At 32.2% G+C, this 26,642-nt stretch overlaps 2 protein-coding genes across 4 annotated transcripts in view; both read right to left on the reverse strand.

Moving 5' to 3' along the window:
* Window positions 1-3,731: 3,731 nt before the first annotated feature.
* Window positions 3,732-4,829, reverse strand: LOC136990132 (probable G-protein coupled receptor B0563.6). Its single transcript, XM_067288503.1, has one exon. The coding sequence runs from the start codon at window positions 4,827-4,829 to the stop codon at window positions 3,732-3,734; it is 1,098 nt and encodes a 365-aa protein (XP_067144604.1).
* LOC136990023 (uncharacterized) overlaps window positions 4,781-26,642 on the reverse strand; it is a 55,738-nt gene continuing 33,876 nt past the window's right edge. For 2 of the 3 annotated variants that reach the window (XM_067288346.1, XM_067288345.1), the window contains exons 10-15: window positions 25,715-25,839; window positions 25,479-25,631; window positions 10,567-10,713; window positions 5,119-5,236; window positions 4,933-5,048; window positions 4,781-4,857 (exon numbers count right to left, since the gene is read on the reverse strand). In XM_067288346.1, coding sequence (XP_067144447.1) covers window positions 4,936-5,048; window positions 5,119-5,236; window positions 10,567-10,713; window positions 25,479-25,631; window positions 25,715-25,839 — 656 coding nt within the window. In that variant the 3' untranslated portion in view covers window positions 4,781-4,857; window positions 4,933-4,935. The remainder of the gene's footprint in view (window positions 4,858-4,932; window positions 5,049-5,118; window positions 5,237-10,566; window positions 10,714-25,478; window positions 25,632-25,714; window positions 25,840-26,642) is intronic. The other variant, XM_067288347.1, reaches the window with a different exon arrangement.

Below are 26,642 nucleotides of genomic sequence, written 5' to 3' on the forward strand. Positions count from 1 at the left end.
AAATCTCCGCGTATCGAGAACTCGAACCCGAAAAAGTTACGTACGCGCGGAATTTTTTTCGTTTAATACCTCGGGATGGAGTAATGGTTAAGAAACGGGATTTGGCGTGGTAGCTTTTACGCAAGGGGCGTCGATGCTCTTAAATTTTGGTGGTCTTTACCCGCGGGCCTACCGGGCCCGGGCTCCGCGGCCTCCGGACGTTGGGGACCTCGAAAATATGCGAAATTGAATAGATCGACGAGTAATAAAATTATTATAAACAGTAAACGATCAAAAGATATGTTTTGATAAATTTTATTAAACGTAAACATAACGATATGTTTAGCGGAGAAAGCTAATTGAAAAAAATGACGAACGTTAACCCTCCGTTACGAATTCCTTAAGGGGGGCCCTCCGAGCTTTTCTTGGCCCGGGACCTCGCGCGTACCAAAGACGGGCCTGGGTTAAAAGTCGACGGGGTGAGGCTATACGGAGGAATCGCGTGTCGTATCTCGAACGGGATCGGCCTTAATGATTTTATACGTTGTTAGCATTTACAATTGTTTTCTTTAAATAAAACTCGTCTCCCTCGAAATTAGGCTTTAGCCATTTTATAATACACGTTTTATACAGGGGCGGATCTACGTAGGGACTAACGGGTCTTAAGCTCTAGGCCCCCGAAAATTGAATTATTAATTTTTAATACTTTTTCATTAACAGTGAGCACGTATCGTATAGTAAAAAATAGTTATAACAATAATAATAATAATAATACTATAAAATGACGATAATTATTTGTATTAACAAAATGGGGCCCCATTGAACTTCGATAAGCCCCAGGCCCCGAAAAACCTAGATCCGCCCGTGGTTTTATTTCATAATGAAGTGATGATTTAAAGCATCCACTTTTTTCGGTACCGTATCTTTTATTATTTGTTTACCGATACGGGTTTACGCCCCTCTCGTACAAAGCTTACCCAATTATTTGCTTTTTTCATTGAAATCGATCTTCGTTTTGCCAACATTTTTGTAAGTTCTTTCGTATTCTTTTCTCACTTCTTTTTCCATTTTCCTTTTACCAATCTGGTATGTCTTTATTAACAAAAAATAATGAAATCGCGTAACAGATGGCGCCACAGGCAATTCTAACTTTGCGATAGTACGTCTTAATGTTTTTCGCCGGGAAAGTTACACAACTCGTTCTGGATTTCTTTTTATTGTGATTTTTTTCTTCCTCAACGTGACTCTTTTTTTTTATTTTTAAGAAATGCTTTCCTTATTTAAGTCCTTAGTAGTGGATTTGGTAAATATTCTATTTTTTTAAAACTCTCTCCGCCCTGTGGGCACTAAGAGGGCCTCTTTTAGCAGGCCCGCAATGGGGCGGCCGGATGGTGAGGGACGGGGCCCGATATATCCGAACGGCATAATCTACTACTGTACTGTACAGGCGATACTTTCAGTAATCCAAAAGATTTTGATTTCGCTTAGGTTCGTTGTAATGATAAATATTAAATTTTTTTCCTGTGACCAAATCGATATTTTTGATGTGTTACGTGCTAATTCAATAATAATTATTAAGCTCCGAATTAGCGGGTGAAAGCTAAAAGGACAGTAGTAGTACTTTATCAGATTATTATTTATTTCTTGTATGATTAGTGTGGTAACGAGCCACAACACAATTATGAAAATACTGTGATAGTGTTACCAATTGCAATCGATCGATATTCTTAATAATTATTATATATTTATCACGTTTAAATATACTCGTAAAATACTTTAATTTAGAATTTTTAGTATTAAAAATTCATCCCAGTGTTTAAAGAATTTTAATCTTACACTACTCGCGCCCTTTAAACCGATTCTCCATACGTTGTTAGACGAAAAGTGATGTCGTCATATTGTCACAATCCTGAAATACAGTAGAGAACCGAAAATCGGAATCAATTGGGGACTGGGGTTGTTCGGATTAGTGATTTGTTCCGATTACCGAGTATGTACGAAAAAATATATTAACCTGTCCGATGTTCAAATTTTTCTCCGTTGCGTGTCGAATTTTCGTCGATTTTAAGCCTAACGAAAATTTTTATAATAATAATCGAGGCTATCGTATCGTTAAAAATTATTTCTTCATTTTGTACAAGCAAAATAAATATATTGAAGAATATAAAAACATGAAAATTATACTTTAGAAGTAAATCTAGTATCAAAAACGTTCGATTCGGCACGACACCGTCCGACTGAAAATCGTTCCGATTACCGGCCATTCCGATTAACGAGTCTACTGTATTTCGTAAATGCTGCTAATGTTACAGTTCTTAAAGGATATAGGGAAAAATAACGCGAGTGTCCGATGCCTAATTAGTAAAAATTAGGCATCGGACACTCGCGTTATTTTTTTTAGTAAAGGTCGAGCTATCCAAATGAATTTTTAATCAAGTTTAACGAATTGCAATCTCGTGGATTTAGTATAAATCCACGAGATTAAATTACTAGTAGTATTTAAAATCTTTTAGATCGGTCAGTTTCTTCAGAAAGTATATCTGTATTGATTTTATTCGATTAAGGAAACACGACCTACGGACGAACTGCCGAGGTGAAAAATGCCTCCCGGGGCAGTTTATGGATAACCAGCCCATATTTAAGCGTTATTGACGCGAAGAAACCCCATAAAACTCCAATGGTCAGCCTGTTGGCCAGGCGCAAACCCGTGATCATTTGGGTCAAAAAAATCCTGGAATTTTTCGGTGGTGGTCCGACGATATGTCGGCCCCCGTCCCTCACCACCCGGCCGAATCCAAAATAGGCTAAACGAGACCCTCTTAGTGTCCACAGGGCAGTTAAAAAAAAACCATGATCAACTATCAGTGTTCGGTGGTTTCATCCACTCGGCCACTGGTGGCTTTTGGTTAATGTTACCTTAGGTAGCCAAGATGGCGGCTCGTCTCTGATTCCAGCAAGGAAACAGTGGGACGCACGTTCTAACCTAACCTAACCTAATAATTTGGTTGCTAATAATTATGGTAATTTATTAAATAGGTTAGGTTAGGTTAGGTTAGAACGTGCGTCCCACTGTTTCCTTGCTGGAATCAGAGACGAGCCGCCATCTTGGCTACCTAAGGTAACATGTACAGTACAAAAAGCCAGGTTAATCTTAAAATAAGTAGGCTATTAATCACTGGATGTAGTTGTTTTCAATTGCAAATTTAACAAAAAACAAAAATCATTTAAGTTTTTAATCTCGCTCAAAAATTCAGCGTTATACTGAGTTTTATAGTAAAATATCGGAAAGGTCGAGATGCCAACCTACCGCTCTGGGGAATTCTGGTAGGTCGAAAAACTGCCAATTTTTGAGGCCCGTCTGAACCCACGATGGATATGGAGGAAAAAGGTTCTCCTAATTTCCGCAGATTGGAGGGGGAAACAAACGTTATATAATCTGATTTTACAATCGTCTTCCCCTTATATATAGCGCAGTGGCGCTTTACAGTTCAATACTATACGTGGGAACCCTCTAATTCATTTCAAACATTTTTCTTGGGGGAATATTTTCTTATAAAAGATTGGGCCCGGCAATTGCCCTTTTACAGTTATATTCCCACGCTGTATCGGTGGCACGTTATCCTATTATCAAGAAAATCAACATTCAAATCAAATAAAATTTTAATTAATAAACACACCAATAATATTAACAACATTATCGTAGTATATTTCTATTAAATTATCCGATCGACAAAAATACCTCAAAACCCTAATTAGAGTTTAGTGCTTTTCAACAGCGACCCCTTTCTTGTCCGAAAGTTATTGTCGGTAGTTTTGTTCCTGCGAAGTATCAAACCTACAAACGTTCTTCTGATATCCGAACTGCAGAAACAGTAGACGTAAAAGTTCATGGAGAAGTTAGCCAATTCTATGACGTTGGCCAAGGACCTAAAAACCTGAAAACTAAAGTTGGCCTCCTTATCGTCGCTGTTCAGCAAGGTGAGAAGAGCGGCGGGAGTCATACACACGAAGAATAGCACCACGATGCCGCACAACAGAACAATCAGGCGTTTCTCCTCCGTATATTTTCTGCTTCCTTCTCGTCTAAGAGAAGCGTTTCCGAACATTTCCTTCCTCCTCCTCAATATTTTGCCGAAGGTCACGATGATGGTCACGTTCAATATGGCCAAGATGACGACCGGCCCGAGACGAACCGTCAGTTCTTTAACTAGCAAGTAAATCTTAAAAGCCGGATGCTTAAAAACGGATGGATTCTCGCAGGCCACGTACACAGTCTCGTTCTCGCTGTTGACAAATTCGACTGGAATCTTCTGGAAACAGATGGGAATATAAATGAGGAAAGAAATTACGTACGCCATGGCGATGGAGCGCTTGGCACGCCTCTTGTTGTGGATATCTTTGAACTTAGTAGGAAGGCAGACGGAGAAGTATCTGTCCACGGTCAAAGCAACCACCAAAAACACGCTGCTGGCCATAAACGCATTGACTAAGGGTAATTCGGCATAGGCGTAATATAAGGAGGCGGAATAAGTAGTCGATTGAATACCCTGAAGTCGCAGCATGGAAGTAATGCCTAAGACGAGCGTCATCAGATCCGAAATGGCCAGCCACGTCAAGTACACGAAAGTGACACCCTTCAAATTAGGTCTGGTCAACACGGCTAGATTAATAATGTTACCCAACACTCCCATACAAATGATTATCGATCCGATAATCCCGTAAGCGATAAATTTTAGTTTTCTCATGTTATATTCGTGATCTTCCAACGTAAAGTTAGTTCGATTGACCGTCGCATTTAAATATTCCTCCCGAACATTAAATATTCCCGACAAAATCTTGGGGCACTCCATGCCGAATTCGATTCACATTTTCAAATATCTGGCAAAAAATAAAATTTATGTCAATTAAAACTGAAACTGAAAATGAAATTTAAATCGATATACACTTACAAACCTGTCAAGTTGCTTTACTTCGCTCGTTTGGTAGAAATCCTTTTCTACTGGGTACTCTGGCAATCAATGCTTCGCTCCACTCTCCAGTAATATAATATTGTAGTAAAATATCTAAGACTGGAAGCTTTTTTCTCAGATAATTTTATAAAAAAATCATTCGTATAAATAAATACTATTAAATTTGTACCTTGATTGATGGCTAAGACCTTACAGTAGGATCCTCGATTGGCACGTTTCATATATTCTTCTATAGGCAATCGAGCAGTGGCCAGATTTCTGCTTTCGGCTTTATTCAAGGTTACGTTCTAAAATATATAATTCGTTTCCTTTACATATGATGCAAATTACTTATCGACTTAATAAAATTATGGCAAAAGATTTTTAATTATTTTTGTACACTGTGCGAACGTCTCGTGCGATTGTAAAATGATCGTGCAAAAATAATCATGACTAAATATCGACTGACGTTGTAAAAAAGAGAATAAGAGATTCTTCTCTCAAATGTTAAACTAGTAAATACAACACAATTATCTTTCAAGAATTAAAATAACAACTGAATAGTTGAAGGTTTTGATAAAAATATAATTCTCTGCGGAGAAATTCGTTTTTCTTTTAAAAAAGTGGCGACAGCGATACTGCAAAGGAGGAGAAGACAAGAGCCATTCCTCTACATACTGCCACCGATTTTGACTTTTATGATCTAACAAAATAAAATTTATTTATTAATATCCCAATTTTTAAAACACTCGAACATAAAAGTTTCCAAAAGTAATAACACACTAATCGCATTATAAAAATTTTATCATTAAATCTTTAAGCATTACGTCTATAAAAACGTAATTTGTATGGGTATCCATTTCGCGTAACGCGGTATAAATGTTGTAAACGTCACGTCTACGATTTTAAAAAATTAATTACGTTAGACGTGAGCCGAGTTTTTAAAGAATAATTAGTGGTTCGAGAATAATTGTCCCTCTTCTGCCTTCAATAAACTACGTAGGTTCGCCGGATGGCAAACGAGAGATGAATAATTGCTTACCAACAGTAAAAATGCCAATGCGGTGAAAAAGAAAATTCGAAATTGTTTCTCTGCCGTGTTTATTCGTGTAAGAATGCCAATAAAACCATCAACAAAAGTAGACACGACACTTGCAGGCGAAAATCGATGGGACTCATCTCTGTCACTTCAGGAATCTGTTGCTCGTGCAGCAACACACAACTGCGAACCGGAATTATGACCTCAATTTCAAAATTGAACATTTTTAGTGGTATAAAAATGCTAATTTTTCTTATCTGCACGCATTGTAAATTAGTTCAACAAACGACGTTGTGAAACTTAAATGATTTTTAACCATGTATTCGGAGATTTCCCGAAATAATAATCATAAAAATTTGTTTAAAGACGACGAATGTTCGCTAATCGCGCTAACTTAAAGCTCTATTAAATTCCATAACCGTTACCAGTAAACAAATGGAGAGAGCTCGTCAGAAAAGAAAACATTTAAATTAATGTATTCATCGGGTGAAACAAAAGCAATTAATGGCAACAACATTGAATTTTCTATTTTATGTCAATAATAATAATAACAAAATTTTTTTTACCGAATAAATAATTAAAACTTGCAATTACGGATTTATTTATTTTAAAAAATGTGCGCACCACCCTTGCTTGTAAAAAAGTAAATATTCCATTTTCTATCTACTTTGTTTTTCCTTCTTCCAACACTAACGAAATCAATAAAACATAAAACAGGAACCAATGACGGATTAATTCCCTTCGGGAATAACAAATCGGAAAACAAAAAGATAAAAGATTAACTACTAGACTATTTGTCTCACACCCTAGAAATTAAAATTATTTAAGCAAAAATAAGCCTGTAAAATATCTACACTCAAAAACACATTGAAATTTGTGTATATATATGTCAGTATTCATTTATATCAGAATTTTCTCAATTAATTTAGAATAGACAAGTGGGTTAAATCAATTAGAACAATGTGTTGTTATATTATTTGTTATAAATAATTGTCAAAACATACCGGTATATTAATTTGACCTTTTTCTGGCCAACTGTTTGATAACGAAAGATCTATTATATGACGATACAGTTGATTGGTTGTAAGGATAAATTTATTCCTCCTGTTCCCTTCACTTATTTAAGACATTAAGACTTATGGGAAATAAATCATTCCATTGTTGCTATTAATCTAAGTTTAGCAACAATTTTTAAAAAATGAATGGTTAGAGATATTAATTGAAAGTGATATAAACTTTTTATAATTTTAGCACTAGCATTTTTTTCGTTCATCAAAATATATGCCAATAATTTTTCAAATTTTATAGAATTATTCTCAAAAACTTTACATTCCATTACTGTTACCATTAAAAATTCATTTGAAAAAATTACAAATAACACTGTTTCAGCGTGTGTTAAGTTATATTTTATTTAAAATTGAATGAAATTGAAATGATTAATAAATTTCCAGTTTATTTTTTTGACTGGATCAATCTTTCAAACATTATTCCTAAGGGCTATTTGAAACTGCTTGGTTGAATTCGAGTTACCTTACAACAATTGAATTACAATTCTTTTATCCCTGTAACTATTTTGTTGTATGGTTCTGCCGGCACTGCTTTTTAAATTAAGAATTAATCGAGTTTAAATTCGTATGTTAATTTTCAATATTTAACTATTCAAAATGGCTTTTTCTACTTAATTTAACTAACTAATTATTTATTATTATTAAATCTCGAAATCGACTGTCGACGACAAATACGAATTGAAATTAATTTATGCTTTAATTTAAATGATACACGAAACTAAATATTCATTAACCAAAGAGTAGGAATTTTAAATTTTGGCAAATTTTCAATATTTGACAGGAATAATCTCCTGGTATTCATTATTGCACTACCTACGAAATTAAATCGTATATTTACGTCAATAACAATGTAAAAAATTCATAATCCTTTGGAAATTTCTAAACTCAATCAATTAAATTTAAAATATTTTAAATAATTTATTTAAACAGCATTTTGTTTTACTTTAATACAAAATGAAAATAATAATAATAATTACATTTATATAAATACAGATACACACGCTCGTCGGTAAAGAAAAGTGTGCGCCCTCACGAATCTGTAGAGGGGGGAAATGAGAAACTCGCCCCTCCAACGAGAGTTATGATTATAATTTGTAGAATTTTTTAAAGTGATCGAGACAAAGTGTCCCACAGTTGAGGGTGTAAGGTTACTTGTTTTCTATTTATAGAATACAGTACTACATTAATACAAGCTACTTGTGGGGGAAAAAAATTAAATAAAAATTTAATGACGTAATTATTTGTCTCCAAGCTTTGTTCCCCTTGTAAAAATTTTTGTGGACGTGTATGTGTTATTTAATTACACGATTCTGTTTAGAAATATTACAATAGTTCCAGAAACAATTATAATATTAATAAATTACTCCAAAACTATTATTTTCTTTTTTAGAAAAATTTCTTATGCCCGTATATACGAAAGCACGTTCGAGAAATACTGTATATATTCAATTATTATGCCTTTGTGTCCTTTATCATAACTTAAATGTACTAGTATACAAAGATAAATTTAAAGAATTGGCTGAATATTCGAGCATAACGAAACTGTCCATTATTTTAGATTTCCAAACATATAAAAAGGGACGATTGTACACGTTTTAGTATATCAGAGAGCATTTTTGTCTTTTTCATTATAATTATAAAGTTCGCCAGTTTAATTTGGTGATATTCTAATTCTATATAATTACTAAAAACCTTATTTAAAATTAATAGAAAACTCAAGCTCTCATTATCAAAGAGAATAGTTAAAATATTATTTTATTCTACAGAAATATCTTGTTAAGATTTTTAAAAATTTATAAGCTAATTGGTTTTTCCAATTAAAGAAAATTTTATTACTACTACTGTGTATATTGTGTGTGTAATAATTATTAAATATAAAAATTTTTTAAAAATCTCTCTTGTTTTTATATGATAATTTATCATTCCTATGTAAAGTAAATTTTATAATTTCTAATTAATAAACACTACCCATCCCAACAACAAAAATGTTTTTAAATTTAATCAATATGAGTTGATCCGATTAAATTCTGATTAAAAATATTAAATTTCTGCTATAAAGCAGTTAATGCAATACTATCGAAACGACTTTTCTCTCATCTTACTATTCATTCTTATAGAAATTTTTGTCGTCGTTATGCAATGGCACCCAAGATAAAATGGGGAAGATGTTTCGTAAAATAATCAATATTAAATTAGAAAATAGGAATTTTTTAAAATTAGATTTTACGTTATACTCGGGCAAAGGAAGGGTGTAAAATAGAGACAAAGAATAGAAAAACAGTTCATTAAAATTTTTCTAATATTTATCTATAAATGAAGAAATGTCTTAAAATTTTTCAATTAAATAAATACTTCAGAAATCAAATTAATAAATTTTTGTAAACTTAAGCTCTAAAACTAAAATTTTTCTCCATTTCTAATGGAAATAATCTTACTCCTAATCATGATTTTAATTTTAATATAGATTAATTTTATTTTTCTTTAAGCCTACTATATTTTAAATTAAAAAAAAACAAAACTGCGAATTAAGTCTGTCTAAAATGTATTGTTTTTAAACGAAATTAAACATCAAATACGCAAATATATGTTTTATATCTTTTGTAAAGATATAAAACATCTCCTCCTGGCATTTAAATTTTTAAAAATGGCAGCGAAACTTCATTATTCTTTGCATACATTAACATATTTTACTACCGTCTTACATAATTAAAAATGAAAACTTGTGTAATTCGGACGAGAGAATATCTTAAAACAATGTAACCACGAATAACCATGCCTACGTAATTGTCTAATATTTTAAAAAGGGTTTCTAATTACCAACAGCACACCCTTTCGGACAACAGTATAGAAAGTTCTTCCATAAACATAATACAGACGAATATTGACATTCCCGATATCTTATCAGATAATTAGACGTACTAATTTATAAATAAACGGAGTCAGTATAAAATTTATAAGAAATTAAATACAGAAATCCCGTAATTCGTTGCAACTTTAAATTGAAAACTCCACGACTTAGAGGAAATTACCATAGAAATATAGTACGAATAATCCAATAGCTGTCACGGATAAGGAATCTTTCACAATTCGATTACCCACAATTGAAACAGACAGAAATAATAATAATAAAGCTTCTCCCCCCTTTAAAATACGTACTGTACCTCGAATCCTTTGTTTTCGACACATTAAATTCCCCTCGATATCGCTTTCGAATCCGGTAATCAAACGAGATATTATTGTATAAACTACGTTATCGTGCATACATTTACTAAAACTAAACTGTATACGAAGTTAAAGGTCATATTTACAGCTGATACGCTCCGATAGCTGTTTGAATTGTTTCTCGCAATTTGAATAATTTACTCTAATTATCTGCGACAACTTGTCAAAATCGTATATTGATAAACTGTCAACGAAAGCCACCTTTACCTGGAGGGAAGCTGATTCCGACCTCCTTCCTTCCTTATCCGACTGGTTAAACACGTGTCCGGAGAAACACACACTTACCGCGCATAACCGATAGATGGCGTACCTTGTTGATGTTTTCATCCACCAACCCTCCTATAATATACACTTTATCACTTTCCACCCGCTCCAGGACATTTGTCGAGTCTGGGGTAAGGTATACAACTTCTTCGGGATCGAACACGTCCAGAAAGTATTTATCCGTCATGTCCACCTAAAAAACAAGTTTTGCTTCTTTAGACTATTATTGGTCTGTAAATCAATACTTTGAATGAAGAAACAAAAGAATAAAATACTTTTAAATTCTGATCAGAATATCCCTAAAATTTAATTTTCCCCCACCGAAATCATCATTAAATTCGATATTCTCGGATGCTATTTCAGTTAATTACAATGAAAATTTATGAAGATTAAACTCAAAAGGATAATCCCAATACATAACTCCGTTGTACATTTTAACGTTAATTAAAACGCTATTAAATTCTATAAACGATTATCTTGCCGGATAATTAAATGAATTTGATGTTCACAACAACAAGCATCCGGACACAGAATAATAAAAGCAGTTATCGTAACCAAAACTCGAACTTTTACGGGCACTGGCAGCGAATTAAGCGAAGTTAGAGAATTTTCCGAGGTAAATTTGAATTTAACAACATCGGATGAGAAAGGAGATTTCTAACTTTGTTTTTATCTGGATTGTCTATCAAAATGAATTATACGGCATTGACGGCTAATAAGAATTGGCTCATCAATCCGGCAGAAGAGCATTTAATGGACACATTAAGTGTAGAGATAATAGCATTTTGGATTCGATATTAAGTACGAGCTACCTACAACTTATAATGTACGCCGCAGAGCTTCCACCATATAAATTTGCATATCTATATATAAATTATAAATAAGATACATTAATGTTTCTATCGAGCGATAGAAAAAAAGGATGTTGACTTTAGAACGATAAAATTCGCTCTGTGATGACTGATTTCACGCCAAACCTTGATAAAATATAAACATTTAATAATCATTTTAGATTATTTTGATAATATAGTCTGATAATTATTGCAGAATTAATTAAAATGCTGTATTAAATAAATAAATAAATTAAAGTAATCAAGATTCATTTAGCTTCTTGTTTACATCTGTATTAAATTATGATATCAGCAACCCAATAATGCTGTTTTCCCCAAACTTATCACGACCACTCGCGTAGAAATTTGGGAAAAACCAGCAATTTGAATCAAGATATACTATTTTTATGAAAATCAACAATTGTAAGCTGAAATTACAAAGTTTTTTCTTCTTGGAAACTGCTGTTTATATCAATGGTTTGTAATGATGTAATTTCTGGCAACAGATAATATGAAGTAGTTACATTACATTTATTTTTGAGAAGTTGCCGGATAAAAATTTTATACATTCCAATCTGCACGAATTTGATCAAGTCCAGCAGAAATGACCTAACAGGCAAAATTTTAATCCTCGGATCATTTATACACCAAAACTGAATTTTATTTAACGATTTTGCTTAGTAAAGTTTCAGAACTTTTTTAAAGTATTTTTTTTATTTAAAAAAGTTCTATCCTGAAATTTTTATGAAGCTTTCTAAAGAATATCGTTTATTATTTAAGCAAGTTGATAGATAAATTTTTATGCTATAAAATTCGTAAAAAATTTCCTTCATTAAATATTTAAATAATGTTTTTTTTGATAAGTTTATAATTTTTTTCTAACGTCATAAACACATTACATAACGAATCTAAAAATTGTTTTTGGACTCATTTCGTGTTATTCAAAATAATAATAATTAAAAAGCATCATTAAATATACAAAGTCTCTATAAAATTTAAAATCAAATTATTGACTGCTATTTTCATTTAACGTTTAATTTCAATGATTTAGACATAAAATAAGAATAAACAGTAGCAAAATTTTTACTCGAACGAAACTGTATAGTCCAAAAAGCACGCGCTCACCAGTGCCAAAGTGGATAAAAACCACTAAACACCGTTAATGGGTTCGCGCCTGGCCACGTGGAGTTTACGTTAACACCTAAACAGAGCCAGTTTCCGGGATGCATTCCCCTCTCGCCAGATCGCGTTGCAATAGCCGAACAAAAAGCATGCTTTACGTAAAGCTAAATTTTATTGTACTCTTTACCAAACGACTATATTTGTTCATTTAAACGATTAACCACTCAGCAGTGAGGGACGTATATATACGTCGAGGGCGATCGTGTGGCAGTGGTGAGGGACGTATATATACGTTAAATTCTTTTGAGGGTATCACCAAAATCTAGCCAAAAACTACCGCATAAAAAATGAATTATGTAGCAATAAAAAAAGACTTTTCTTTACTAGACATAACTGTTTACAAATACTTTTTCTAAAACGGAAATGAGAAAAATTGTGTGAAAAAATACTTTAAAAATTTTTCGGGTATATTCTCCACTACTAAGGGATAGAACCATACCTGACTCTCCCACTGCTGAAAGGTTAACATGCAACAGTAGCAGTTGACATTTACTAGTTTGAACTTTAAAAAAGCTGGCCAGGACTTTTGCTCGACTTTTTTGGCACTCGAATAAGAAAAAGGGACCATTAGGAAGTACGATAAGCTTTTCTTTTTACTTAGAGATTTTTATCTAAATAAATAAATATTTTGTTGAATTATAATTGAGAGTCCGTCGTGTGTTTTTTTAAAGTTAGAGTCGTGCCCGTCATCTATCTATTGTTAAAGGAAAAATGTGATGTACAGTACAGCAGTGGCGTGCCGTCATTGGAAGCGATGGAAGCGCCGATTCCACCTTCCAACGACCTTCCCTCGTATTTTATAAAATATAAATTTTCATATTTTAACGTACTTTGCATTAATTAAAATTAATATTTTATTATAACTGCATTATGTATCTTTTACAAATTTCTATACTACGTGTGAAAAAAAAAACGATAAGATTGCTATTGTATATTCGAATGATTCGGTGGCGGAAGGAGTGTCGAAACCGGGTCAGTTTCCAATCGGCCAGATTATATAGGCATTGTCACACGCGGTTTACGGAGCACCAACCTCACCCGGTTTAGCCGGTAGAAGACACACACGCGTAGAGTCCGACTTTATAATCCCGGAGCGGTTGTGGGCTGTTAGCCGCCTGCTAGATATTCGGCCACCCTCGCCCAATTATGCGAATCACGAGCAGACTAGATCAACGGCGGACAACCCCCGGCCCGCGGGCCAGCTACGGCTGGCGAAAAGTTTCTATCCGGCCCGCGAGATCTTTAATAGGTAATTAGTTATTTTTCCAATTTAATAAATAGTTAATAGTTATTTTTCCAATTCTTTGTAATTTTCGAAAACGATAAGAGAAATAAATGTAGTAATTAACTTTTTATTTATTTATTTCATATTTGCAGACTAAAAAAATTACGAGTCACAAGAAAGCGTCAATTAACTACTACGGCCCGCGGAAAAAAAACGTAAAATTTATTCTGGCCCACGTTATAAAAAAGGTTGCCCACCGTAGACTAGATTTATAACTTAACCCAACCGATAGGAGTTTACTGGCACGTTTTTACGATAGTTCTGTATAGTTAACAGGAGTTTTAAAAAAATCCATTAAAATATTTGATACATTTATTCCGCGTTTATTCCGCTCTCCCATCTTATATTACTTACGGATTTCGATGTTAAACCGGTGATATTACGATTTAGTACGTCCCATCTGTAAGAGGATGGAGAAAAAAACGTGTACAATTCTAGTACAGTGATAAAAAATTAACTGTTACTTTGGCTGCATCATTTACAACCAAATTTAATGAACGAGACGTACAATGGTACAAAAAAAAAGCCCTAGAATTTATTTTCCTTAAATTTACGATTTATTTATCCGTTGTCATAAAAATTTCTTTCCACTTCTTTCCCGAGACTACAGATATTAGAGTACGAAGTAACCGGTTTCGACTTATTTCTACTTAAGTAGTAGTTAAATAATTAAGCGTTTAGGGAATTAGAAACATAAATAAAACCCCGACGAAAGAGCCGAAATTTTACTTAAACAGAAGCTTAACCGAACCAATCTCTTGCCGAGTACAGTGGGGGTCTGATCTCTTCGTAATATTAGACGTAATAAAGACAGAAATTTCTCTAGTTCAATGAGAGTGACCGAAAAGTTGTAAATTTTGGAAATTTCCGCGAACACTCGATCCTAAAACGAATTAGTTAGAAAACGAACGACGGACAATCTGTTAAGTTTAACATATTTAGATTTTTACGGCTACGGCGAGAAACGTTTAAAATCTACAACCCCGTCGCGTCCTTTGATATATACTAGTGACGCGACAAAAGAGGCATTTGACATCGACCGGTATCGGCACTCTCGGGATTTGGCACGGACACACCTACCCGGACCGTCTCCGATTCCATTCGTTAGCCACTCGTAGGGAGCTATTTCGCTAAGTGGATTGTTTTAAGATTTAAAAAGTAAAGAATATTTTGTTATTTATATGTACGTTTCTTCACAAAGTTATATTTAATTATAAGTTTCATTAAACAAAGTATGTTCGTACAATTGAAGAATTTTTTGTACTAGGTACGTATATTCGTCACACATTTTGTTTTACCAAGTAAGTTTTTCTGATAATTTTAATTTTAGCCCTTATATCGTGGCTACTGATTAAATAATTTATTTTAAAAAAGTTTTGGTTCGAGATCGTATAATGAAAAAGAAAACATTATTAAAAGAGAAAGACCGATGCCTAAGTTAAATATAAATACGTCGACAAAAAATTTCGACATTTTGACGATAAAATTTATGACGAATGACGATTCTTTCGTAAAATTGAAGCAATTTGGAAATCGAAGCGGAATAGAATTTAACATTGGTAGACAATAGAAAATAAATATTGAAAATTATAACGAGATATCTATTAATCGTAATTATATCTAAATTAATAGATGTTATGTGTTTTTTCTCAAAGCGAGAATTGGCATTTAGAGGGCGTAGGGAATTTATTGAATCTAATAACGGAGGTAATTATATTGAACTTTTTTATTTATTAAGTACGTCGGATAATCTATTAAAAATACATTTAAAGAAGTATACGGTTTTTACTGGCTTATCGAACGAACGAATAAGAACGGGCCCCGACGCGCAATTAATCGATTGCCCCTGAAAGTCGGCTTCTTACAGAAACACGGCTTCCCTATCGTCAAATGGACGGCACGCCACTGATGTACAGTACAGTAATTTGAAGTGTAGAGCATTTATTTTAAATTAAAAATTGCAATTAATTGCTCGTTTTTTAATTTTCTGATAAAGATACTAATATTTAACTGGATAAAGATTTATATTCAATCTAACTTATCCTTTAATTAATCTTACTAAATCTCTGATAAAAATTTATTGCTGCAGTAATATACACACTCATATATAAAATTTTAATAACACTAATTAATAGAAAACAATCTTTCATTGAATTATTAATAGGAAATGCTACAAATTTTTTTGTGACTGCAAACTCTTTCTCCATAAGAATTATTAGAAATAAAAAATAAATGTCCATTCTTGTTTATAAGGACTGAGATCTTAGATAAAAACAGCCAATAAATATTGTAGTTACCCTGTCTGCATTTGCTCTAATCAATTAAAAAAATAATACAATTTATATAAATGAATTAAAAATTTATTTAATATTCATAAAATGGTTTTCATTAATTATAATTATTTATTTATTTAATAACAGAAATATCAAAAGTAACTTTCCTATAAAACCAATATTTATTTAGGAAAATACTTATCTACATATATAATCGAGACGAGTTTATTATAATAATAATAATAACTCTCCTGTGGTCACCACCTGGTCGTGGTGGGAGAGCCCAGTAATTTTACTGATCCATAGGGCAATGCAGGCTGGAGCATAAGCTCTTGGTAGGGACACCCATGCCAGTAAGGTCTATGGGGAGAAATGAAGCTAAGAGTGACCACACCCACATTCTGTGGAGATATTTATTATGGCGATAACTAGATCAGAGTGTGATACCGGCTCGGACGTCGCCCGGGTTAACGAGGTCCGCGTTCGTGGGTTGGGCAGAGGCTCGCGTTCGAAAAATAGGCCACGGTCTCCCTTGGTTACCGGTGACGAAAGCGGCACCGGCTCGAGCGTGGCTACTGCAATGCCCTCGACGGATGTGAGGAACCGACCCGGCCTTGGTGTTTCTGTCGCAATGCATCCACAGACCACAAAGGCTGGAAAACCACGCCAACGGATGAAATGGACGGTAGAAATGAACGAGTTTATCGTCCGTACTAATTACACGATCACAAAACTTGAAACAAACATGACAGCATACAGACAATAACTACACCATAAATTCACACAACAATATCCTCACCTCACTGTCACTACTGAACAAAGGGTTGTTGATCAAAAAAGAACAATTATACACAACAACCTTATTCCACAAACAACACTTGAACTTATCAAACAACAGGTTGCTGATCAAATACATCGACAGACAGAAACATCTAACATTAATAAAGATTACGTAACCTGTCAGGATAATCCAGCAACAAGCATTGATAATAACACACATACAACAATTACCACTAATACTACAGACACTTCCTCGTCAATCACTGATAACATAGACATGGATTTAGTTAATACGCTCTCACTTATATTTCAGGAAACACTCACTAAATATACAGGTACAGATCCCACACGACGACCACGAATACCAAAAATCAACACGTCAAAGGAAGTTGGAAAAACATTAAATTATGTAAACACTCACTACCACACTACATTCATTCATTAGTTTATGCTGGGGCAGTCACAGTGGTGACACACCATGGACTGAAAGTTCAATCACAGACAAATACACAGAAAACACAATTCTATCACAAGCCTGCCTGGCAGAGAAGAATAGAAACACAAATAAATGACATTAGACAGCAATTAGGCAGGCTGACACAATACACTAAAAACAACATAACACCCAAATTAAGGAAACAAAAACACACACAAAACATGAACGTCACAACACACGCATTACAGAATACATCGATACACTAAAACAAAAACTTGCTGCCAAAGCACGTAGACTCAAACGATACAAAACATGTACACTACGAAAACAACAAAATAAATTATTTACAAACAATGAAAAACTCTTTTACAGACAAATTAATAACAAAGCAAACACTGATACACAGCACAGTGGCACACCAACAGAAGAAGAACTCACAACTTATTGGTCTTCTCTTTGGTCCAGTGCTGTCACGCACAATGCTGATGCAGGCTGGATCGAGGAGGAGAACAGAAACTTGCACAACATACCAACTATGCCCTGTGCTGAAATAAACATACATGATTTCCAATACACTGTTAACAGAACACACAACTGGAAGACACCTGGTGTAGACAACATTCACAATTTCTGGTACAAAAAGTATACATCACTGCACCAGGAACTAGCTAAACACCTAACACACATCATCATCAATCCACAAGACATGCCAAATTTTCTTACTCAGGGCATCACCTACATGAAACCTAAAAACAACAATACCACAGACCCCACACAATACAGACCAATTACATGTCTTCCAACACTGTACAAATTATTGACATCCTGTATCGCAAACATATTGAAAAACACGACATTCTCACGGAACAACAAAAAGGTTGCCGTAGAAATCACAGGGGTTGCAAAGAACAGTTACTCATAGATTCAGTCATTCTACGGCAAGCACACAAACAACACAGAAACATACACATGGCATATATAGACTACAGAAAAGCATTCGACAGTGTTCCACACAGTTGGCTGCTACATATTCTACACATGTACAAAATACATCCATCACTCATTACATTCTTCCAAAACACCATGCAGCACTGGAGAACAACACTACATCTCAGGGTTCGTAACACTTCCATACAAACAAACCAAATTTTTATTAGGCGAGGAATTTTTCAAGGAGATTCCTTGAGTCCTCTCTGGTTCTGCCTAGCCTTGAACCCATTATCCAACATGTTAAACAACACGCAATATGGTTACAATATCAGACATGAAAAAACAACACAGTTTACACTGTCACATCTCATGTACATGGATGACATAAAACTTTATGCATCCACACAAAAACAACTTTGTCAACTCCTACAAATCACACATTCATACACCAAGGACATACAAATGGAATTTGGCCTAGATAAATGCAAAACACTTCACATAGAAAAAGGAATCGCTGAAGAAAGAAGATTTTGCACTTGGAAATGGAGATGTTATTGAATCCGTGGAAGAGGGCGAGTTCTACAAGTATTTAGGATTCCAACAGGCCAAACTAACAGATCATACACAAATAAAGCAAAGATTGATTAAAGAATACCAAAGTAGGTTAAATGCTATTCTTAGAACACAGTTAAATGCAAAACATACAGTCAAAGCAATAAACACACATGTCATTCCAGTACTCACATATTCTTTTGGAGTTATACATTGGACTTGCACAGATCTCGAGCAACTCCAAAGGAAAACAAGAACAACACTTATTAAGCATAAACAACATTGTCCTAAATCTGCCACAGAAAGATTAACCCTTCCACGTAAAGATGGCGAACGTGGCCTGATTGACATAGTTAACCTTCATTACAAACAAATACAGTCACTGCGAGAGTTTTTCTACAAAAAAGAAGAACCATCACAATTACATAAAGCAGTAACTCTAGCAGACTCCAATAACACACCATTAAACTTACACTCACATCATATGGACACAACACAACATAAAAAAAGTACAGACACCATTAAGCAATCGGGGCTCAAAAGGCACTCCATGACAGGCATCCTTATGATCTGGCCCAGGATTTTGTTGACAAAACTGCGTCAAACAGCTGGTTAGCTCGGGGATGCCACTTTGGGGAGACGGAAGGATTCATGATTGCCATACAGGATCAGGTCATAAATACTAAAAACTACAGAAAACACATACTCAAAGATGCAACACTCACAAATGACACATGCAGAAAATGTCACATTATGCCAGAAACTATACAACACATCACCTCTGGTTGCAAGCTCTTGGCACAGACAGATGGTTATGTCTGTGACATAATCAAGTAGCAAATATAATACACCGAGAGCTTGCAAAGAAACACAAATTAGCAGACATCCACAAGCAATACTACAAATACATTCCACAGACAGTATTGGAAAACAACACGCACAAAATGTACTACGACAGAGCCATAATCACAGATAAAACAATTTACCACAACAGACCAGACATCACACTCATTGACAAACACAATAAAATCACATACATTATAGACATATCCATTCCAAACACTCACAATATACAAAACGCATGCACTGAAAAAATTAGCAAGTACACAGAACTCGCCCAGGAAATAAGGCATCTGTGGAGGATGGATAGGGTGCTTATTGTACCTGTTGTTCTCTCCTCTACAGGTGTCATACCACACACACTACACAAAAGCCTGGGCACATTACAATTGAATAGAAACACATACATCACACTACAGAAGGCCATTATATTGAATACATGTCATATTGTGAGAAAATTCCTGAATACAGACACACACACTGATACACTTCATAATAATAATAATAATAATAATAATCAGCGCAGAGCCCAAATGGTAAGGGGTTGAAAGTTGAAATTTGGTACACAGTTAGGGTACGTCACGAGAATGCGTACTAAGAAGGGATTTTTTGAAATTCCTCCCCACGGGGGAGAGGGACAGGATTAAGACTTAACACTTCCATCGTTGATGGAAGTGTTACGTAACAATGGAAGTGTCAAGAGAAAGCGGCGTGCAAGGCGCAGATGCAGTTTTTTTCGTTTTTGCAGGAAATCGAATATATTTTTAGACCCATCTAAAAATTCTGTAATTAGTCTGGAAACAGGGAGGACCCAATTCTTGCATTCTGTGAAAACGGTTAAGGTTAACTATAATGTAATAATCTTAATATTCGCTAAAATGGTTAGGAGTTGAAAGTTAAAATTTGGTGCACAGTTAGGGTACCAGATTTAAGTACCAAAGTGTTAAGTAACAATGGAGAACAAGAGAAAGCGACAGGCAAGATTTACGGGCTCTGGAAAAAAAGAAAAAAGAAAAACAGTAATATGTTAGAACATATTCGATTTTCAAATTTAAACAGATTAGTTCGGTTTTTCTCGACCTTTCTTCTTTAGAACATTCGATGAAAATCGAAGGATATTAGAACATTTGATTTTCAAATTCGACCTTTCTTTAGAAATATTTAGTTCTTTGATAAAATTACTCTTTTTCTTTTGTGACTATAACGTAATAATCTCAATCTTCGCTATTGTTACTTTTGCCCGAGCAACGCCGGGCCTACCTGCTAGTTTAATAATAAAATACTTATTCTTTAACGGTGTGTTACGGAGATTTACTTCTGCTTAAAACAAATATTTATAGTATTAATTAAACTTTACTTCATTAACAAATGAGATGGATTTGTATTATTGATAAGTTTAGTTTGTTTTGAATTAAAATAACACACAAAAATACAAGTACAGTACATTAAATGTACATTTAAAAACAAAAACACCTATGAATTAAGGAAAGAACTAATTATATAATTATCTTTATTCTTGTAATTTTATACTTATAAGATATATGTCTATTTTGTGTTTTGTATGTATGGTATTTACAAAAAGAAAAATATCCAGAGCCAATTGAAGTCAACAGAAAAAAATTCACTTTTCAAGGGGAGGAAAAAAGCTCAGTGTTAAATAGATAATCACAGAATTTCTTAAATGATTATTTTACCACTTTATTTATAACTAATGTTAAATTTTGTTTTTTTATTCTGTAGATGATATTAAACAGAAAAAGTTGATTTTATTTTTTTTTGTTATTATTGGTAGGTCTTGTTTTTAACTTAAATATATATATTTTTTTCACTACTGTTTAAAAACTTGCCATAGATACAAACCTGATGTTTTTAAAAGCTGTTTATGAATTACAAACCTATACAGTCATTTTTTTATAATGATATTAAACTTTAGTACTTTACTTTAAATAAGAGATAAATCAAATAAGAGATTAATACATTATTTATTTAGTATAAATATTTACTTAATAAAAAGAATTTCTTTTGAATTTTTTGTATTTAAGTGTATTTTTGGAATATTAATCACTATTCTAATTTATTTTCTTCCTTAAAATAATTACAGCAATTCTTTTTTTGTATGTTTAACCGGTTAAGATTATTTTTTAACATGTAAAATATATAAACTTATAAAAATTAATTTTCTAACAAACATATGATTATAATTCTTTATTCTAGCATTTAAATTTAAATTTCTTGAAACATTAAATCAAATAGTTTTTATTTTAACTTTGTATTGTTTCCCCTAATAGATCACTCTTCTTTAATGACAGAACTGTGACATGAGAAAAATCAAATTCTTTCAATCATTATTTCAGGATTAATCACTCTGGAATTGCAATCTCTAGTACAGTTGATGAAAGAAAAAGTTAGTCAAGAGATGCAATATTATTTTAGTTAATCAGAAATGACAAGATCAAGAGAAAAAAAAAACAGTAGTAACTGAGTACGAGATCCCAAAAGGTGGATTAATTTGAATGCGACTATAGGCATTACGTGGAAACCCATATAACAATGATTAGATAAATGCCGAAATGATCTTAGGAAAAAGGCTAATGAGGAGCTTAACACAAGAGGCAATAAACAAAAATCACAGTTTTTAATAGGGAGGAGCAGAAGTCACATTACAATGAAAGCTATCTTGATGATCAAATCCCTACTAAAAATCATCTTAAACTATAGAGATTCAGATTCTCTATAACTGACCTGAAAACGTATTACATCTAGAATATTCTAAAGAATATTTTCTTTATATTAATAATTAGTTTTTTCATCCTAATTGTCATTATGTAGACCTCTTTTTTTTAAATATATAATTACCATGATGACAGAGTATTTGATTTTTGTCTTTGTATTATTTTTAAAACAAGTGCTTACTTAAAAATTCTTAAACAAAATCTTTTGATTGTATAAACTCCATTAAAGCATAGTTCTGATATTTTATTCATTGCTAAATTATATTTCTAGTTTTGTAAGTTTTATATGAGCTGTTCACGTGCCAAATTGATTAGCACTCTTAGTTATGTGAAAAATGCCAAAATAGAAAATAATAATGATTATTTCAAGAATATACTCTGTTGTTTAATAAAAGCTACACCTGTAATAATACATTCTACAGTTTTTTCAAAATTTCTCTACTTTTTTGTGAAGTTAATCAATTTGGCAAATCAGTAAATCATATATTCAGAGTTGAAACAAAAAATATATTACTTCGTAAAATTTTTATCTGACATGCTCTCTCTCTCTCTCTTTCAGAATTCCCAAGAAACAAGTTTTAAATAAAGATCTGAGTCATTATTATTATTGGGTGTAGTCATTTTTTAGTGATAGTGCAACTAAAGATGATAATGAACTATTTCATTAATAAATGTCTAATATTTTGTTTTTGTGTTTTAATAAATACAGTGTGATCGCAATTTATTAGAATATCTCGTAAATGAAAATCTTGTAAATAGGGAGAAGCTTCACCATTACTTCTTATGGTTGAAATTTGTACTTTATTCCAGCATAACCTGATTATCTTACCTATGCTCTCCAAATAACATTAATGTGGGAGGCGGGGCGCCATTGGACGGCGAGGGACGAAGGCGAGAGCGGGACGGGGCGAGACTTGGGGGTAGCCAGACGACGTTTGAGAGGAAAGGCGGGAAGAAGACGGAAGACGAGTCCAGACGGGACTTCATTTTTCTTTTCCACTAAGACGAGACGATTCAAATTTAATGTTCAATGTTTATGTCGTTAATTGTAATGTCTAGTGTCACAATTAAATGTTAGTTTAGTAAGCAATTAAGTGTCTTTACTGGACTAAACACAAGCGAAGTTACAAAAGTAGGAGACAAGACGAAAAGAAAGTCCTACATTAAGATATTACAAAACATATATTCAGCTAGCAACTAACAATTCTAAGTGAAATAAAACAAGAGCATTGACTATGTGTCTTTTTTAATTGTTTTAAAAAAAAAAGTCGTTCCGGAAAAAATTCTCCTAGATGACCACCATTTTAACATCCGACGGAACTTCATAAAAAAAAAGTCTGAAAACATATATTTTCTAAATTAATGTTGCAAAAGCAATATTAATTTAAGACAATAAGCAAGCAGAAAACAAGTAAAATAAAGTTGTGTTTTAATCAATATACAGGGTGTCCCAAAAAGATGTACTCACTCTTTATTTACAAAATATTTATATATTTGACAGTCGGACGTGTCTTGACAAACACACAGTCCTAAGAAGTTAAATCAATAAACAAATAAATAAATACATTAGTAATAGTATTAATCGTCTAATTTAATTTAAAACCTATGTTTTTTTTATCAAAGAGTAAGTACATCTTTTTGGGACACCCTGTAGTTATAATCCTTTCTAATAGAAAAGGAAGAAACATTTGTAACAATTAAACTTGCTTTCCCAAACAAGTCTTTGTTGGATGAACAAGTAATGGCATTTCCAATAAAATGTCATCATTCATTCAACACAGCATGAATGAGACAAAGAAGATGGAGAACAAAGTCTAAAAGTCATCTAATCTGAATATGAAAAAATTTCAATTATATTACATGTATTTAGTCTATTTTGTTTTCATAAATATCAGCTAGAGCTCTTCTAATAAATATATCATCTCGTAAACGTTCCTTAAAGTACTCATTGGGATTCGGAAGAAATTAGAATAGTACACGAAGAGAAAAAATTGTTTCCTATTATTCCAAATAGCTTACAGGACAACTGTACAGACTTGAACTTCAACTGTAATTAATGTATATCCTTACATATGCATTTTGAGTTTCATTTTAAAACTCCTCTTCATCTTAAAAATACAAATTAAATTAAATTCAATTAAAATGAGTGCAAATACATTTCAATACAATTCTATCTAAGTAACATACTGTATCAAACAAGATTACAAACAGCTAAAGTTATATTGAATACTCAAAGGTCTCATTATTCTATTTTTATAAATATAATTAGTATCAAAACAAAATTATTATAAGTTTAGATTTCATTACTATAAAGTCAATCATTTATTCAATTCTATTTTTTTTAAATGTTCTTTAAAAACAATCCAGAATGTAATATAAAATGTATAAACCACGAATCTAAATTTTCAAATCAAATTGATTAGAAAATGTTTGTTTTGGCATAAAGTAATTTTCCATTACTTTCTAGAAATTAAAATTATCATAATGGCGTGAAGTACTACATCTGTAATAGTTTTTCAATATTAAAGATACAATATTGCATGTATAGTCACTTCCATTCACTTATTAATTTTCATAAAAAGATGAGTAAAACATTATAAAATAATTATATGATTAATTTATTGATATAAATAATATAATTTAATAAATATTTGCGTTTAAATGAGAGAATAATCATAAGAATATTCACAGATATAATCCAAAAGTCAACAGAATCAAAAGAATGACAAAAATCTGCTGACTGATAAAAGATCACATCCTGTTTGATTCTTTATCAGGTTATGTGAGAAACTTAAGCTGTATAAAATATATCAAAGCAACATTAAAATACTTGCAGTAATTTTTTCCTCTTAAATATTGAAACTCAATGGAAAAATTCAATTCAATTGAAACTGACTAAAATATTTTATTGTAAGTAATATTCTTGACAATTTGATAATCACAAGTATAGAGTAATTTTTTAAGGTACTAAAGAACTTTTTACACACTTAAATTATTTAATTGTATTTTTTGATATATAAATAAAAAATATAACTAACAATACCAAATCAGCATTTTTGAATACCTTATCAATACATTTAAAATTAATTAGCTCTTTCGAATAAATTGTCATACTTACGACATAATTAAGAAAACCGTCATTTTTATCACAGCATACTTTATATAAAGGATTTTCTTCTCCGAAACTTGTAAAATAAAGATGCACCGGTTTAATGCTATTTTGATTCGAACCGTATAAACGTCGAAGTTGAGAAGATAATCTATGAAGTTCCTATATAAATAAAATTTTTAATTGTACAAACTGAATAAATGTATGTATTTTAAAATTTATTTACGCATATAAATACTACTTACTTTTTCAGACATCATAGAACCAAAACTTAAATCAATACAAATTCTGGGAGCATGACCAATAACTTTCCTCATTCTTTCCCTTGCTAAATTTCTATTTTTTCTTTGAATTACATGAGTCACAATACCTAAAATAAAAGTTATGTTTATTAAATAAATAAGATTTATTTATATAATAGTTACATAACTTATTCCTAAAAAAATAAACGAATAGTTCTTACTGTTATTAAAACGTATGGTAAAATATCAAAGTTATTAAATAAGTAGTTTTTCATTTATTGCTAAATAATCAAAATAAAATTTTCCTTAAGTTATTTTTGATATTAAGTAAGTAAAAACAATATATTTATTCATTTAATTTATCAAATGGAATTTTCAATGTTAAAATTTATTAGATAAAATAATTCTAAACAAAGAATAAATTTACAATGATAATCAAGTCAGTCTAATAATTTGGATTTAATATTAAATAATGTATTCCTTTTCATGATTTTTGTATTACTATTTAATATTTCAAAGACATTTAGCAATTTTTTTTTCGATTGTTAAGTCATACTATCCTGTAACTGTGTTTATCTAATGATGATTCAACCATAAACCCAAATTCCCGCAGTTCTTTTATCAACTATTAGGATGAATAATCACAATTTTATAAATTTTAATATTTATATAATTATTATTAGAAATAATATTAAATTTCAATATTATAATTTTAGATTTTGTTCGCCGGACACGCAAACTTATTGTAAATTACTTATGATATAAGTTTAAGGATCTTGATAGTATACAAGTTATAGAAAAAAATCTTGTATTTATTACATCTTTAAATATTTTTAAAATAATATGCTTTTAAAGATTACAGGAAAAAATATTGCAAATGAAAATTTTAGTAATACATATACATATTTTGCAATTCCAACAGCTGTTTAAA

Source organism: Centruroides vittatus, unplaced genomic scaffold, assembly GCF_030686945.1.
Source record: "Centruroides vittatus isolate TY-2023 unplaced genomic scaffold, ASM3068694v2 scaffold_861, whole genome shotgun sequence".
Classification (NCBI taxonomy): domain Eukaryota; kingdom Metazoa; phylum Arthropoda; class Arachnida; order Scorpiones; family Buthidae; genus Centruroides; species Centruroides vittatus.

Bases quoted from the DNA above. Each gene is read 5' to 3' on its own strand.
- LOC136990132 (XM_067288503.1), bottom strand. From the start codon at position 4,829: ATGGAGTGCCCCAAGATTTTGTCGGGAATATTTAATGTTCGGGAGGAA.